This window comes from Hemitrygon akajei, chromosome 19 (assembly GCF_048418815.1).
Source record: "Hemitrygon akajei chromosome 19, sHemAka1.3, whole genome shotgun sequence".
Classification (NCBI taxonomy): Eukaryota; Metazoa; Chordata; class Chondrichthyes; order Myliobatiformes; family Dasyatidae; genus Hemitrygon; species Hemitrygon akajei.
In genome coordinates this window covers 70,166,306-70,184,518 of record NC_133142.1, presented here as the reverse complement: position 1 = coordinate 70,184,518, position 18,213 = coordinate 70,166,306, and the positions used below count along the sequence as shown (strand labels likewise).

General features: G+C 41.2%; 1 protein-coding gene across 9 annotated transcripts in view; it reads left to right on the top strand.

Moving 5' to 3' along the window:
- tada3l (transcriptional adaptor 3 (NGG1 homolog, yeast)-like) overlaps positions 1-18,213 on the top strand; it is a 28,685-nt gene that overhangs the window by 7,365 nt on the left and 3,107 nt on the right. For 8 of the 9 annotated variants that reach the window (XM_073072758.1, XM_073072760.1, XM_073072757.1 and 5 more), the window contains 6 exons: positions 4,793-5,043; positions 6,065-6,170; positions 7,422-7,566; positions 11,569-11,666; positions 14,059-14,168; positions 14,783-14,968. In XM_073072758.1, coding sequence (XP_072928859.1) covers positions 4,793-5,043; positions 6,065-6,170; positions 7,422-7,566; positions 11,569-11,666; positions 14,059-14,168; positions 14,783-14,968 — 896 coding nt within the window. The remainder of the gene's footprint in view (positions 1-4,792; positions 5,044-6,064; positions 6,171-7,421; positions 7,567-11,568; positions 11,667-14,058; positions 14,169-14,782; positions 14,969-18,213) is intronic. The other variant, XM_073072761.1, reaches the window with a different exon arrangement.

The window sequence follows — 18,213 nt, the reverse complement described above, 5'->3', positions numbered from 1 at the left end:
GATATTGTGACCCGTCCTGTGTGCTGTCACGTCAGAGTGATATTGTGACCCGTCCTGTGTGCCGTCACGTCAGAGTGATATTGTGACCCGTCCTGTGTGCTGTCACGTCAGAGTGATATTGTGACCTGTCCTGTGTGTTGTCAGGTCAGAGTGATATTGTGACCCGTCCTGTGTGTTGTCAGGTCAGAGTGATATTGTGACCCGTCCTGTGTGCCGTCAGGTCAGAGTGATATTGTGACCCGTCCTGTGTGTTGTCAGGTCAGAGTGATATTGTGACCCGTCCTGTGTGCCGTCAGGTCAGAGTGATATTGTGACCCGTCCTGTGTGCCGTCACGTCAGAGTGATATTGTGACCCGTCCTGTGTGTTGTCAGGTCAGAGTGATATTGTGACCCGTCCTGTGTGCCGTCACGTCAGAGTGATATTGTGACCCGTCCTGTGTGTTGTCAGGTCAGAGTGATATTGTGACCCGTCCTGTGTGTTGTCAGGTCAGAGTGATATTGTGACCCGTCCTGTGTGCCGTCACGTCAGAGTGATATTGTGACCCGTCCTGTGTGCCGTCACGTCAGAGTGATATTGTGACCCGTCCTGTGTGCTGTCATGTCAGAGTGATATTGTGACCCGTCCTGTGTGCTGTCACGTCAGAGTGATATTGTGACCCGTCCTGTGTGCCGTCACGTCAGAGTGATATTGTGACCCGTCCTGTGTGCTGTCACGTCAGAGTGATATTGTGACCTGTCCTGTGTGTTGTCAGGTCAGAGTGATATTGTGACCCGTCCTGTGTGTTGTCAGGTCAGAGTGATATTGTGACCCGTCCTGTGTGCCGTCAGGTCAGAGTGATATTGTGACCCGTCCTGTGTGTTGTCAGGTCAGAGTGATATTGTGACCCGTCCTGTGTGCCGTCAGGTCAGAGTGATATTGTGACCCGTCCTGTGTGTTGTCAGGTCAGAGTGATATTGTGACCTGTCCTGTGTGCCGTCAGGTCAGAGTGATATTGTGACCCGTCCTGTGTGTTGTCAGGTCAGAGTGATATTGTGACCCGTCCTGTGTGCCGTCACGTCAGAGTGATATTGTGACCCGTCCTGTGTGCCGTCACGTCAGAGTGATATTGTGACCCGTCCTGTGTGTTGTCACGTCAGAGTGATATTGTGACCCGTCCTGTGTGTTGTCAGGTCAGAGTGATATTGTGACCCGTCCTGTGTGTTGTCAGGTCAGAGTGATATTGTGACCCGTCCTGTGTGTTGTCAGGTCAGAGTGATATTGTGACCCGTCCTGTGTGCCGTCACGTCAGAGTGATATTGTGACCCGTCCTGTGTGCTGTCAGGTCAGAGTGATATTGTGACCCGTCCTGTGTGTTGTCAGGTCAGAGTGATATTGTGACCTGTCCTGTGTGCCGTCACGTCAGAGTGATATTGTGACCCGTCCTGTGTGTTGTCAGGTCAGAGTGATATTGTGACCCGTCCTGTGTGTTGTCAGGTCAGAGTGATATTGTGACCCGTCCTGTGTGCTGTCAGGTCAGAGTGATATTGTGACCCGTCCTGTGTGTTGTCAGGTCAGAGTGATATTGTGACCTGTCCTGTGTGCTGTCAGGTCAGAGTGATATTGTGACCCGTCCTGTGTGTTGTCAGGTCAGAGTGATATTGTGACCTGTCCTGTGTGCCGTCACGTCAGAGTGATATTGTGACCCGTCCTGTGTGTTGTCAGGTCAGAGTGATATTGTGACCCGTCCTGTGTGCCGTCAGGTCAGAGTGATATTGTGACCCGTCCTGTGTGTTGTCAGGTCAGAGTGATATTGTGACCTGTCCTGTGTGCCGTCAGGTCAGAGTGATATTGTGACCCGTCCTGTGTGTTGTCAGGTCAGAGTGATATTGTGACCCGTCCTGTGTGCCGTCAGGTCAGAGTGATATTGTGACCTGTCCTGTGTGTTGTCAGGTCAGAGGTATCCAAAGCTCCATGCACAATGTTGACATGAATATTTGATTAAATACCCTTTATGGAAGAAAAGCTAACAATACACGTTTTGTGTGTAAGCAGTAAAAGGTTCCTCAGTCTGATTTTGCACTTTATCATTTACCTGCACTATTTTTGGTAGCTTTTACACTTTGTTCTGCATTGTTATTATTTTACCTTATCCTAGCTCAGTGACGATTTGATGTGATGATTTGACCTGTATGAACAGTATTCAAGACAAGCTTTTCACTGTATCCCCGTACATTAGACAATAAGAAATCAACACCAGTATTCTTGGACCCAGTTTTCTCCCTTCAGCCCCTGTCCTTCTGCTCAGAATTGTGTTTATTATCACTGATACATGTTGGGAAATGTGTTGTTTTGTGGCAGCAGTGCAGCGCTAACCATAAAATATAGTGGCTTAATTGGGCCGTCGGTTTATTTGGAACAACTCTTTAACATCAATAACTGAAATAAGAGAAAAGCCAGGATTCCCTTCGTTTATTTGGGACATTAGTGCCGTTTAATTAGGGCAGGAGGCCCAACTGTTGCTGAAATTAGCATCAGTTGTGTACAATTTAGTGGCTGTTAGACACTACATTGTGCTTAGAGCGATCAGTTTTTAAATAGCATCAGTGCAAGTGTTTGTGTTCAAAAAGCAGTGATTTTTATCACTGATGGTTGCTGAGAACTAAGCAGTAAGACAGTTCAGAACTGCTTGGCTCACTGCAGTTTCAAGCATTCAGACTCGGAGATTCCAGAAACTGCCAGGAGTGAAAATGCAACAATTTCACTACTTCAACAAGTCAGGGATTAGGAAGAACTTGAAGGTATCAGCAAACATTTTGAAAGTTACAATGCAAATGAAGATTTGGAGGATGCACTTGTCTAAAGCATTGTATGAAGCAGTCCATTATCTGCACCAGGTGTCTGCACTGATTTCATTCACAGAGACAAAAGGACATGGCAGATGAATTCCTTCGTTGATAACTATTTCACATTTGTATAGTACTGTAGAGGCATTGGTAGTGTTCTAATTTGTTCATTAAAATGCATAAATTGTTACTCAGTTAAATGGTAGTTTGTCTTTTTTATACCTTTTAACTATTTCTATGGAATTTTGGCTAATTGGGACAGGCACTTAACTAGGCCAAAATGTACCGGTCCCCATGTGTCCCAATTAACTGGAATCCACTGTGTTACTATAGAGTAATTTACAGTTTTAAATTTGGATAAATAGTGCAAGAGAGGAATAGTAAAGTAGGGTTCACGGTCTATTTATACATTCATGGAAAAGCGGAAGAAGCTGGTCCTATTATCTAAAAAGATGATCCCGATAGGTTTTGACGTACTCTTACTGCTTTTTTAAACCAGTATTTAAAACAAAACTTTTTTGCAGTTGAGTACAGGTTTCCCCCCGCTATCCAAAAGTAGAGCGTTCCTATGAAACGGTTCGTAAGCTGGAATGTTGTAAAGTGAATAGGCGATTACCATTAATTTATATGGGAAAATTTGTGAGCTTTCCCAGACCCAAAAAATAAGCTACCAAATCATGCCAAATAACACACAAAACCTAAAATAACACTAACATATAGTAAAAGCGGGAATGATATGATAAGTACACAGCCTATATAAAGTAGAAATACTTTTCTGCAATCATTGCAGCACTGTCTAGCGTGGCGAAAATCGCACACAAGCGCACTCGGCAGAAGCACCCTTTCAGCAGATGCTTCGGAGCTGCCCTCTGTGTCAATGGCACTTACAATAAAACGCATCACATTTTGTGTGTAGTAAGCTTTAATTGTGGCTGTTAGGCCTTGGTCACACGGCTGCAGCAACGATGTCATGCTCGGCGGTAAGAACGCAACATGTTACCGGTAATGCCAGGTTGAAGAGCAGCACAATTATTGACAAGACACCTATTATCGAGGTTATTTTTTCTACAATATTTTTCAACAAAAGGACTAACGTATCCACTCATGTACTCAGAAAAAAATCACTTGAGTATTCCAACCGCTTGGATGTGAACGGAACACAACGGGAAGTGTTTTCTTATCAACTCCATTAAGTGCCCTCGGATTTTCTGAATGGTACACTATTAGAGGCTTAAGGACAGCATCACCAGTGGCGTTAATAATAGGCATTAGGGTAAACCTGTCCTTCGATGCCTTGTGTCCCTTAGCCTGCTTTTCTTCTATCGAAATAAATGTCTTGCTCAGCAACTTTTTCCAATAAATTGCAGTTTCATCACAGTTAAACACTTGCTTATACGAATAACCACCTTCTGTAAATATTTTCTTCAGTTCTGCTGGGAACTTTTCGGCAGCTTCAGTATCATCCGATGCTTGGGGCGCGCGCTGCCTTTTTTTGTAGAAGTGAAAACACTCTTCTGTTAGCGAAAACAGGGTACTAATGTAGGTCTTTCATAACAGCGAGGTGTCATAAAGCAAACATTTGGAAAATGGGGTATTGTAGTAATTGTGGAGCAGATGCTACCTATTTAGAAGGAATATGTTTAATTTAACATGGTGGTAATCGTGGACCTAAAGAATGGATTCCTATCTGCCTTATTATTATTTTAGTAAAGTTACGCTTTCAATGTTTAGTGGTTGCTTATTCTCTGGGTGGCACACTCCTTTAACTGTTCTCAAAATAGAGTCATTCTCCTATTTTAAAAAATGTAGCTTTAACAGACCCACAGTCAGTTTCAGAGAGCATTTCCAATGGCTATCTCTCTGACAGTTCCAGCTCCCACACATTTTTACTTTCTGATTGAGTAAACACTGATGCTAAATTGAAAAGCTATATATATTTTTTTGAAAGCATTTAAACTTTTGATTTCAGATCCTCACAGACTGGCAGGATAAAAAAGGAGATAAGAGGCTGTTGAAATTTGGGAAAGAACATGAGCATGGAACGCCACAGAAACATGGAAAGCCAAAGAAGCAGAAACTAGATGGAAAGGGCAGTCACGGAACTGGACCTGGGCCTGGACGTCCTAAGTCAAAAAATGTACAGCCTAAGATACAGGAGTACGAATTTACAGATGATCCCTTGGATGTTCCCAGGATTCCAAAGAATGATGCCCCAAATAGGTAGGTTCTAGCTCTACCAGTAGTTTGCACCTTGTCAGTGAGATCTGAAAGTCAGAAAAGGAATAATGTCCTTAGTTCTCTATGGACAATAAGACCATAAGACATATGACCCATTGAGTCTGCTCCACCATTCCATCGTTTTCCCTTCTCCCTGAAACCTTTGATGCCCTTACCTGTCAAACTCCGCTTTAAATGTACACAGTTATGTTTGCTCCACAGCCATCTGTGGCAATGTCAGAGTTCATAGTTCTCCCATGAGATTTACTGTACTCTGCTGGAATTATTTCATCTCCTGAGAGTGGCAAGTAAGTGGAGAGGAAAACCGGGAAGAAAAAAAAGCAATGAAATTTCTTCGATGTTGTCCACACTAACCATCTGCAGAGGGTCTGAGGATTGCATACAATGTTACAGCCTGGTCTGCAGGGGTGGATCCTCATGTCTACAAACCTAGGCTCTCACCTCTATCACTTCTAAGCAAAATGAAAAGTTTATTGAAATGATCCAGTTCTGTAAATGTATCTCTTGTTAAGTGACTATGTCTCTGTTGTTCACTTCTTTACCATGTTAACCACAAATACTTTTTCTTTAATCAAAATGAGTTCAAATCAATGCAGTTTCACTGTTAGTTTTAAAACCCCTAATTTTGACCTTGAAACCTCTTACAGAAGCTTTCTAATAATTGTAAGCAGATTATATTAATTTTGTTCAACCTTAGAATCTCCTATATTTGTGAAATCTAAAAACAACAAATCTGGAAATTTGAAATAAAAACAGCATGTACTAGAGATACTAAGCAGAATAGGCAGCAACTACAAAGTAGAAATCGAAAAGAACATTTCTGTACAAATGAAATTGAAGTCGTTGATCGTTAAATCTTTTCTTTCATTATCCACTACCTGACTTGCTGAGTAACTCCAACACTTTCTGTTTTTATTTTGGCGTTTGAGTAATTATATCAGTGGTGGCTCCACATTTATTGGATGTAAATAGTGAGTTGTTTGCACTTGGCCATCTGTTGTAGATTCTGGGCATCAGTGGAACCGTACTGTGCTGATATAACCAACGAAGAGATCCGTATCCTTGAGGACCTTCTGAAACCGCCTGAAGATGAAGCTGAGTATTACAAGGTGAACAAGCAGGGGAATGAGAGCATGGGTCGTGAAGCAAAACTACAATAGAAGGGAAAGTTTTTTTAGCAGGCTTTTGAAAACAGGTTGGATTTACTCTTGAAGCACAGAAGAGGAAAGTCAGCTATGGATGTGAAGCCTAATTGCAAACTTTTGCCTATTGGTTTAGTTGACTGATGGTGTTACCACAACACCCACAACAAAGTCGGGTATGAGGTGGTCCAGATAGAAGAGGCATGCCTATCAAGGTAGATTGTTGCCATAGAACTTCCATTTTGGTAAAAAAAATCATTACCATCCATTAGTGCTAAACTTTACTTAACTTTTCTTATCTGTTTAGTGATTGTATAACTGGGGACTGACCTAACAATGATGGAATGAAATTAGCATCTATTAACTGCCTGGCTTGTATTCATTAGTTTCAACTCATTTACATGTAACGTTGGTTAACAGCTATTGGTATTTTAAAGTAAACGTTAAAAGTAAGTGAAAGGAGGTATTAAACTCTTTTAAAAATTACCACTATTCCTACACAAGCAGGCAGGTTAAAATTCCTCTGATGGTTTGTTGAAGCCCTCTATGAATGAGTTGAATGGGGACGACATTTGCACGGAGAATTAAGCTACATGCACAGACTCCTCAATCAGTCTCAGAAACAGGCATTACTAAAAAGGCTCATGTTTTGCCTGAGTAGCTGCTGGGGAGATCCTGCCCTGAGGGCACTCCCCTAGCATATTGTCATTTTGCCATGACTTGAGCCAGGTCTTTTTGGGGGACTTTTGTGAGTTACTGTGTATAACAATAGCACATTTTCTTTTATAAAGGTGTCAGTGAAACACTGAGTCACTTAAAGGATGAGTTTTGTTTTGTAGACTTCACAAATGAATTGATTTATTCCGTATTTCAGTTGCTTAGCTGCAGTGCTAGGATTTCGACATCTGCCTCTGTTAACTAGTACACACCACTGGATTATTGTGATCTGTTGTTGCATGGTACAGCTGGGATGATTTTAATTTCTTTTCAAGTAAGAGAGAAAATGGAATGGCCAAACACAATCATTGGAAAAGCAGGGAGATTGAAACAGATGAATATGAATATGAGTTCCTATGCCACAGCCAGGCACCCAAATGGCTGTGCTCAATAGGAAAGTGGCAATGGCTGAGGGTCATTCTGATGAAGTAGAAATTGGTAATCCTCAATCTTTTACCTTCCTTTCCATTACAATAATTTCCCATTGCATCCTTGTTCAAGCAGATCCCTCCTTTGGGAAAACATTACTCTCAGCGTTGGGCACAAGAGGACCTTCTGGAGGAGCAGAAGGAAGGTGCTCGTGCTGCTGCAGCAGCAGAGAAGAAGAAAGGCATGCTTGGAACTTTAACGGAGCTCGACTCTAAAGGTGAGCTGGAGCTCACTTCATGCAAGTGTTATCCCTCTGTTTCTCTTCATGATAATGCCAGCAGATTGAACAGTCTTACGTTTTTCTTATTTTACTTCTTGCACTATATATATTCACTTCATATTTGTTTTCAAGAAAGGTTTCTGGAGAGTTGCCTCAATGGGTTTACCAACTGGAAAACATCTGCTTAATGCATCTGATCTGACTGGCAAACTGCCAGTGGCTGAGCAATGGTCAGTATAATTCCCATCAAATTGCTGGCAGCCAGCCTTTAGATCCACCCATCCTCAAATCTTGCCACCCTCACTTTCTGTTTCCCCCTTCTCAAGAAAGGAAACCAGAAAAAAAAATTCACTCTGTTTTGGCACTAAACATAACTCCAGCTTGTTTTTAAAAAAGTGCAGCTTATCCGGAATTTGTGTAAAACCTCAAATCAAATCAATCTGCTGAAACCCCTTACAAGTAGCAGAAATCCAAATCTGCAGCAAAAAAAACATGGTCTCAGCTTATTCTTTCTGTTCTTCTCTAGGCTATTGATACATGAATAGCAAATGGCACTTCCTTAAAGAATGAAGGCAGAGGGATCCTTGAGTTTGTAAAAGAAATCCAACAAGAAAAGTTGGTCTTAAATAGAAAAGAGACTTCATAATCAGTATGAGTTAAACAAAGTAAAAGGAGGGAAAATATTCCAGTACCTGAAGGATTTTAACCAGAAGGCACAGATTAAGACGATGGTTGAAGAATCTAATGCAAAGAAAACACAGACCAAGTGGTTTGGGTTTGGAATTAGGGTTTGGATACAGATTTAGCAGTGACACTCAAAGGTAAATAGTTCAGTGAGGAAAAATGGCATGGGTGTAGGAGAGTAGAATTAGCTGGAATATTCTTTGAAAATACTAGTCTGTTTGATTTCCAGAACTTCTATTTTCTGTGAAGTTTCAATGGGCTTTCTTCTCTTTGCGCTGGCACTTCTATCACCAATCTCAGCTAGTAAAGTGTCTCACTGTATCTCCCTCTCAATTGTCTCTACACCTTTTTTTAACCCAAGCTGTTTGACCACATTTATAGACAATAGACAATAGGTGCAGAAGTAGACCATTCGGCCCTTCGAGCCTGCACCGCCATTTTGAGATCATGGCTGATCAATTCCTATCAATACCCGGTTCCTGCCTTGTCCGCATATCCCTTGATTCCCCTATCCATAAGATACCTATCTAGCTCCTTCTTGAAAGCATCCAGAGAATTGGCCTCCACTACCTTCCGAGGCAGTGCATTCCAGACCCCCACAACTCTCTGGGAGAAGAAGTTTTTCCTTAACTCTGTCCTAAATGACCTACCCCTTATTCTCAAACCATGCCCTCTGGTACTGGACTCTCCCAGCATCTGGAACATATTTCCTGCCTCTATCTTGTCCAATCCCTTAATAATCTTATATGTTTCAATCAGATCCCCTCTCAATCTCCTTAATTCCAATGCGTACAAGCCCAGTCTCTCTAACCTCTCTGCGTAAGACAGTCCAGACATCCCAGGAATTAACCTCGTGAATCTACGCCGCACTTCCTCTACAGCCAGGATGTCCTTCCTTAACCCTGGAGACCAAAACTGTACACAATACTCCAGGTGTGGTCTCACCAGGGCTCTGTACAAATGCAAGAGGATTTCCTTGCTCTTGTACTCAATTCCCTTTGTAATAAAGGCCAACATTCCATTAGCCTTCTTCACTGCCTGCTGCACTTGCTCATTCACCTTCAGTGACTGATGAACAAGGACTCCTAGATCTCTTTGTATTTCTCCCTTACCTAACTCTACACTGTTCAGATAATAATCTGCCTTCCTGTTCTTATTCCCAAAGTGGATAACCTCACACTTATTCACATTAAATGTCATCTGCCAAGTATCTGCCCACTCACCCAGCCTATCCAAGTCACCCTGAATTCTCCTAACATCCTCATAACATGTCACACTGCCACCCAGCTTAGTATCATCAGCAAATTTGCTGATGTTATTCTCAATGCCTTCATCTAAATCGTTGACGTAAATCGTAAACAGCTGTGGTCCCAATACCGAGCCCTGTGGCACCCCACTAGTCACCACCTGCCATTCCGAGAAACACCCATTCACCGCTACCCTTTGCTTTCTATCTGCCAACCAGTTTTCTATCCATGTCAATGCCTTCCCCCCGATGCCCTGAGCTTTGATTTTACCCACCAATCTCCTATGTGGGACCTTATCAAATGCTTTCTGAAAATCGAGGTACACTACATCCACTGGATCTCCCCTGTCTAACTTCCTGGTTACATCCTCGAAAAACTCCAACAGATTAGTCAAGCATGATTTACCCTTGGTAAATCCATGCTGGCTCGGCCCAATCCTATCACTGCTATCCAGATATGCCACTATTTCATCTTTAATAATGGACTCTAGCATCTTCCCCACCACCGATGACAGGTCGATAGTTCTCTGTTTTCTCCCTCCCTCCTTTCTTAAAAAGTGGGATAACATTAGCCATTCTCCAATCCTCAGGAACTGATCCTGAATCTAAGGAACATTGGAAAATGATTACCAATGCATCCGCAATTTCCAGGGCCACCTCCTCTAGTACCCTAGGGTGCAGACCATCTGGACCAAGGGATTTGTCAGCCTTCAGTCCCATCAGTCTTCTCATCACCTTTTCCTTCCGAATGTCAATCTGTTTCATTTCCTCTGTTACCCTATGTCCTTGGCCCATCCATACATCTGGGAGATTGCTTGTGTCTTCCTTAGTGAAAACAGATCTAAAGTACTCATTAAATCCTTCTGCCATTTCTCTGTTTCCCATAACAATTTCACCCAATTCATTCTTCAAGGGCCCAACATTGTTCTTAACTATCTTCTTTCTCTTCACTTACCTAAAAAAGCTTTTGCTATCTTCCTTTATATTCCTGGCTAGCTTGCGTTCGTACCTCATTTTTTTCTCCCCGTATTGTCTTTTTAGTTAAGTTCTGTTGTTCCTTAAAAACTTCCCAATCATCTGTCCTCCCACTCACCTTAGCTCTGTCATATTTCCTTTTTTTTAATGCTATGCAGTCTCTGACTTCGTTTGTCAACCACTGAGACCCCTTTCCCCCCTTTGAATCCTTCTTTCTCTGGGGGATGAACTGATTTTGCACCTTGTGCATTATTCCCAAGAATACCTGCCATTGCTGTTCCACTGTCTTTTCTGCTAGGCTTTCCGTCCAGTCAACTTTGGCCAGCTCCTCCCTCATGGCTCCATAGTTTCCCCGGTTCATCTGCAATACTGACACCTCCGAGCTGCCCTTATCCTTCTCAAATTGCAGATAAAAGCTTATCATATTGTGATCACTACCTCCTAATGGCTCCTTTACTGTGAGATCGCTTATCAAATCCTGTTCATTACATAACACTAAATCTAGAATAGTCTTGTCCCTGGTCGGCTCTCGTACAAGCTGTTCCAAGAATGCATCCCGTAGGCACTCTACAAACTCCCTATCCTGTGGTCCAGCACCAACCTGATTCTCCCAGTTCACCTGCATGTTGAAATCCCCCATAACTACTGCGACATTACCTTTGCCACATGCCAATGTTAACTCCCTATTCAACTTGCACCCAATATCCATGCTACTGTTTGGTGGCCTGTAGACAACACCCATTTGGGTCCTTTTGCCCTTACTGTTCCTCAGTTCTATCCACACAGACTCTACTTCTCCTGACCCTATATCCCCCCTTGCAAAGGACTGAATCTCATTCCTCACCAACAGGGCCACCCCACCCCCTCTGCCCACATTTCTGTCCCTACGATAGCACGTATACCCTTGTACATTCATTTCCCAGGTCTGATCTCCCTGCAGCCATGTCTCCGTTATCCCAACAACATCATGGTCACCCTCTTTTTAGCTTTCTATTACTTTGCATCTTTTGCGACTGGTTGTGCATTATTTTCTGGGTCTTAAAATGTTTTACTGTATAGATCTATCTGTTTGTTGTAAATGTTTTTTTTGTTAGATGTAGATGCATTGCTGAAGAAAGAGCAACATGATCAGCCCGAAGATGTTTCTCCTTTTGGGCCCCTTACACAACGATTGCTCCAAGCTTTGGTGGAGGTGAGTATTATGGCAGGACATAAATTTATTCAAGGTCATTTGGATTTCCAGTAATACTGTACATATTTTTTAGTTTTTTTAGTACATGCGTGTATGTATCCAGTGTCCATTCTGCACCTTTATATGGTGGGTGTCTGAGAATTAAATTTGAGTCTTTTGTACCCCAGTAATACACAGTGTTACTTGCCTGCTGGGCCACAGGGCAACTGCACTGGTGGAGGACCAGACTGGTTGGCTTGGAGGTAGTTGGGTAGATAATTCAGCTTCATTGTGATTGTTTATTTTATTTAAGTCTGAAACAGAACTTGGAACAATGCAGCCCAGAAACAGGCTACATTGATTATGTCCATCATGTCTACATTGATTATGATGCCAATCTAAATAATCCCATCTAGATGCACATGGTCCGTTTCCCTCTTCTGTTTGTCACTTGTTAAGTGTTGCTATCATATCTGCTTCCACCACCTCCGCTGGCAGCATATTCTAGGTGCCTAACTCTCTTTGTATAAATAAAAAAATCTTGCCTTGCACAGCTGCTTTAAGCTCTGGCCCTCTGATCTTAAATCCTTTAGTATTTGACATTTTCACACTGAGAAAAGTACCCTCTCTCTCTACCCCATATATGTCTTTCATAATTTTATGTACAGTGGATTCCACTTATTTGGGACAAGTCTTAAAGAACAAAAACTAATTGAGAAAATTGCTGGGATTCCCTTCATTTATTTGGGACACTATGCCACTTAATTGGGACAGGAGACAGTTGCTGAACAGGTTCTATCTAGCATCAGTCACGCACGCTTGTGTGGCATTTGGATGCTACACTGTGCTTAAGAGTGGACAGTTTTAAATAGCATCAGTTGTTGTATTTGTGTTCAAAAAGCAGTGATTTTTGTCACTGATAGTGGTGAGAAATAAGCAGTAAGACAATTTTGCTTTCTGCGGTTTTAAACATTCAGGCTTGGAGATGCTAGAGATGGCCAGGAGTGAAAATGAAGATTTCACTACTTTGGCAAGTTAGGAAGAATGAACGTTTTGAAGGTATCGACAGTCATCTTCAAAGTTACAAATAAAATTAAGATTTGGCAGATGCAATTGTCAAAAGCATTGTATGAAGGCAGTCTTATCATCTGCACCAGGTGTCTGCACCGATTTTGTTCATTGTGTAGACTGATGAATTTCTCCATTGATAACAATTAGTAACTAATATACAGTTTTATAGTACTGGTAGTGTTCTGATTTGTTTTGTATTTCATTTAAATACATAAATTGTTACTCAGTTAAACAGTAGTTTGTCTTTTTTATATCTTCCCACGGAATTTTAGTTAATTTGGGCAGCTGTTTAATTGGACCAAAATCATTGGTTTCGATGTATCCCAATTAACCAAAATCCTCTGTATTTTGATCAGGTTTGCTGTCAACCTCTAATGTTCAAACACTGTGTCAAGCTGTTTGACATGACGAAAGCGCCATTAGATCTGAAACTGAGTTCAGGTGGGTGGGGATAGGAATTGGATGTGCTGCAGTGCACAAGTGCAGAGGTCTGAAACTTGCTGATATGTGAAACAATTAACCAGCAGCACATCCAGTTTTTTACTTCTGCAGGGAATAATGTTCTTCTCTAACCCTTTGTCACAGTTGCAATTATACACTACTAAGAGTGAATTTCAGGAGGATCCATCAACTACTACCTCTTTTACCAGCCTATTTCTACATTTTCCTTCTTTATTGAAAATGGTACCTTCTTTCGAAGATATCAAATCAAAGAAAATGGTTATCCTTAAAATATACAAGTAGCAAAATATGATCCAATAATATTACTTGGTAGAATTATTCAAATAGAATGTAGACAATTAAGCAAAACCCAGTCATGCCATTTCCCAAAATACTAATCTGTATCTCTTTAATTTGAAGTGCTGAGGTCAATTAAAGTAATCTCCTTGCTACTTGGCATAGATGGGGTTTAAAGTTAGTCAGAAAATGAGTCTATTCCCACTCTCTAACTACTTAAAGAAATTGATCATCTGTACTGCACATAGCATTCTTAATTAGTTATTCCTCAAGTCTGTCCAAGATCATTTTATTTATTCACGATGTGTTTTGACTAGACTGAAGGCCCAGGACAAAATTAATGCTGGGTATCACACATAAAATGCTGGAGGAACTCAACAAGTCTAGTAGAGAGTGGATGTTTTGGGCCGATACCCTTCATCAGGGTTGGAAAGGAAGGGGCCAGAAACCAGAATAAAAGGTGGGGGCAATTGGGAGGGGAAGTAGTACAAGTGGATAGGGGATAGGTGAGATGAGAACAGGTGATGGGAAGGTGGGATGAAGTAAGATGCTGGCAGTGGAGAGGTGGAAGATATTAATGCAGAGCTTTTCTCTTTTCCCTCAGGAGAACATTATTTCACCAATGGAAGATTCTCCTATACCGGAGATGACAGGGAAAGATGCAGGGACTGATGGAGCAAGTACGTCCCCTCGAAGTCAGAATAAGTCATTTAGGTAAGTTGTCTGGACAATAGAATTGCATTGGCTGTAAATGAAAAATATTTCTGGATATATATAGAGTACTGTGGCAAACATACAGTAAAAAAATTCTGTAAGGCCAAGGTGCTTTCAAGAATAAAGAAAGGTTTCGAACTAATAAAAAAATTATTATAAAGAACATTAAACAGTTTAAAAAACAAAAATCAAATCAATATATGGTGTGACCACCCTTTGCCTTTAAAACTGCATCAGTTCTCCTAGGTACACTGTCATGCAGTTGTATAAGAAAATCGGCTGATACATTGTTCCAAGCATCTTGGAGAACTTACTAAGGTTCTTCTGCACACGTTGGCTGTCTCACTTACTTCTGTCTCTCCAGCTAATCGCAGAAAGCCATAATGATGAGATCAGGGCTTTGTGGAAGACATACCATTTGAAACAATATAACATAATGTAGGGTGCCTTAAAACTTTTACAAACTATTGTATACTCCAGAAGTGTTAAGTGCTAACTTTCCTTGCACACTAATGTTGATTAATTAAGCCATTATGATAGCCATTTAACATAATGATCACTTGTCATTATTTACAATGAAAAGCTTTTAACATCTCCTCATGTATCTTTCGCAGTGTTCCTCATACAAAATCTCTAGAAGCTCGAATTAAGGAAGAACTAATTGCACAGGGTCTGTTGGATTCTGAGGATCGTCCTACTGAAGACTCTGAGGATGAAGTTCTAGCAGAACTGCGTAAACGTCAGGCTGAACTGAAAGCCCTCAGTAGCCACAATCGAGCAAAGAAACAGGAACTTCTCAGGTAGTGTAAAAAGGCTAGGTTAAGAATTCTGGATGCTAATGGCTTTGTGTGTGATGCAAGATAACATTTTATATAGCAGAGCTTTGAAGAATGGTTGGGTGAGTGTATTTGGACACTAATTTTTCTGATGAATATTTTACTTTCAGAGAACTTGGCCAAAAGCTGAACACTTTCATTGTGTACTTAGCATATGAGTACGTAGGTAAGCGGGGGAGGGGGGATCCTGGAAAGATCTAGCTGAATTCAGGAATTTGGAACTGGTTCGGTGAGCAGTATAGTCAGCATGGACTGGTTCACCTGAAGGACCTGTGTGCTGTATTGCTCCATGACTTTAAAGGCCAGAGGTTTAACGTGAGAGTGAAATATTTGATAGGACATTTGATATGTGAGGGACAACTTTTTTGAATACAAAAGGTGAGATCAGCTGCCGGAGGAAGTGATTGAGAATGAGTACAATAGCACCTTTAAAAGACATTTCAGCATTAATGCTGGTTTCAGTTTAAAAAAATGGGCTGAGAAGGAATTGAAACTGCAATATTACAAGGCTGGAGATAAGCCCCACCTCTGAGCAGGTATTTGGGCTCAGAAGTCCCAGCTTGGAGATTAAGAGGACACAGAGGTTATAGCCACCTGCATGAATGAGATGATGAGCATATCAATAAACAAAACAACATCCAGAGAGCAGCAGTTCTGTGGGCAAACATGCCTTGTTAATGTGAGGTCAGAGGAGAATGCTCAGGCTGGCTCAAGCTGATGGGAAGGTGACAGTAACTCAAATAACCAAACGTTACAACAGTGGTGTGCAGAGAGCATCTCTGAACATACAACACATCGATCCTTGAAGTGGGTGTGCTACAGCAGCATAAAGCCACTTTATTAGGTAAAGGAGGTGTGTGATAAAGTGCCGCAGTGTATGCTGTATCTGAAACTGAAAGGAATTTCTTTACGTAACATAATTATGTAGAATGAAAAGAATAAAGCAGAACACGGGCTGGGCGAAATGTGCAACACTTGATTCCACTTACTTTTAACCTGTACTAAATGAATAAAAAGTATGAGTTCTTACTATATTTCATTTTGATATATGGCGGTTTTTAAACTATACTTGGTAAATTATTCTTTTAATGAGAGAAGTTGCATGAATTAGTAGCTGGTGACAAAACAAGTTAATTTTGTGCTTATGTATTTTCAGAAGTTAAAGCAGACTAATTTAAAGAATAAAACTTTTTGAGTATTTAGGTAATTAGGACAAAAGCTTCTACCTGCATTTTTAAGAACAGTTAACATGAATCGAACTCTTATGTTATATTTGGTTTGAAACTTGATAACAATAACACAGAGCTCCAGACATTAAAGTACTGCATCTTGTAGTTTCCCAAATTAATCTTTTCCAATTTCCTGAGGAGATTGATCTAGAATCAAAATAATTTTCAGCTGTAAATAGATACTGAACCTTTAAAGGAAAATAGCTATGAAATGACACTTACTGAAATGTAGCTAAATTGGAAAGTGTTCACAAATTTAATGTAGCAACAAGAAAGATTTTTAAAGATGCAACCCTTTATCATTAACATCAATATTAGGCTGACCTTCTCTAGCTGCATTTATTTTGGTTCCCTACTTAAAACAAGTTATCTGACTCACTTATCCCTTTCCACTGATTTCCCTCCTGGTACTTGTCTCTGCAAACATGACATGTGCTACACTTGACCCTACACCTCCTCCCTCACCACCATTCAGGGCCCCAAACAGTGCTTCTGGGTGAGGCAATACTTATCCTGTGAGTCTGTAGGGATCATCTATTCTATCTGGTATCCAGATGCGGCCTCCTCTACATTGGTGAGATCCAATGCAGATTGGGAGAATATTGTTAAGGCTCTGTTCAATGTAAAAGACAAGATCTCCCGAAGACTAACCATTTCATTTTGACTTCCAATTCCCATTCTCACAGGTCTTCCCATGGCCTCCTCTACTGCTATGATGAGGCCAAACTCAGTTTGAAGGCGTAGCACCTCATATTCTGTCTGAGTAGCCTTCAACAACATCATAATCAATTTCTATCATTTCTGATAATTTCTCCCCCTCCCTCTTTTCTTCCATTTCCCATTATGGATGCCTCCCATACATTTTCTTCTCCTTAGCTGCCCATCACCTCCTTCTTGTTGCCCTCTTTCTTCCCTTCCTTACATGGTCCACTGTCCTTTTCTATTAGATTCCTTCCTCTTTAGCCCTTTATCTATCCCTTCCCACTTCTCACTTCATCCCTCTCCTCCACCCATTCACTTTCCCCTTCACCTGTCACTTGCCAGCTTCCACTACTTCCCCTCCCCTGTCTTCTTATTCTGGATTCTACCCTCTTCCATTTCAGTCCTGATGAAGGCCCTTGTCGATGGTTTATTCCCTTCCATAGCTGCCTGACCTGCTGTGTTCCTTGATCATTTCAAGTGAATGGCTCAAGGTTCCCAGCATCTGCAGAACCTCTTGTGTGTCTGGCATTCCATTTGCATTAGCTGTTCTGTTCAGTGAGAGATGGATAGGAAGCAGTGGTATTTGCACAGAGAGGAGAGTTCAGGTGACACATCCCTCAAACTAAAACTCCCTCGAGTTTTTAGATGGAATCTTATTTTTTTAAAATAAAAGTATCCTAGATTGCTTGAAAATGCAGATGAAAGAATATTTTACTGAACTAGCTATTTTGCTATTTGACCTTTGACAATTGGAAAGACTTATGTAAACTTGGATTTGACAGTACTAGTAAATTTGCTAATTGATAAATTTGGTGACACACAGCAGAAGTTTGAACTTTAGAACCAATGTTTAGTAAGACTTTATTCTTTCATTTTGTTATATTTGATTTGTTACATGGATGCTTCTGTTTGAACCCTATTGTGAAGGTGCTGCCTGAAGAACAGGCACATAGTTTAGCAGTTCTGGAGATGGGTAAGAGCTTGAGAGATGCTGCAGAATCTGTCAAGCCCATATCCATCTGTAACAACCACCATATTCATGCCCACGCCCCTCAAATAATTCTGTGCTGGTACTGAAGGAATTGATAACTTGAGAGTGAATTTTGAGGCCTCAGATCAGAATAACATTTATTATCAGTAACATATATCATGAAATTTGTTGTTTTATGGCAGCAGTACAGTACATAAAGCTACTATAAATTGCAATAAGCGTATATACAGTGGATTCCAGTTAATAGGCCTGTCAGATAATCAGGACAGCCGCTTATTTGGGACAAC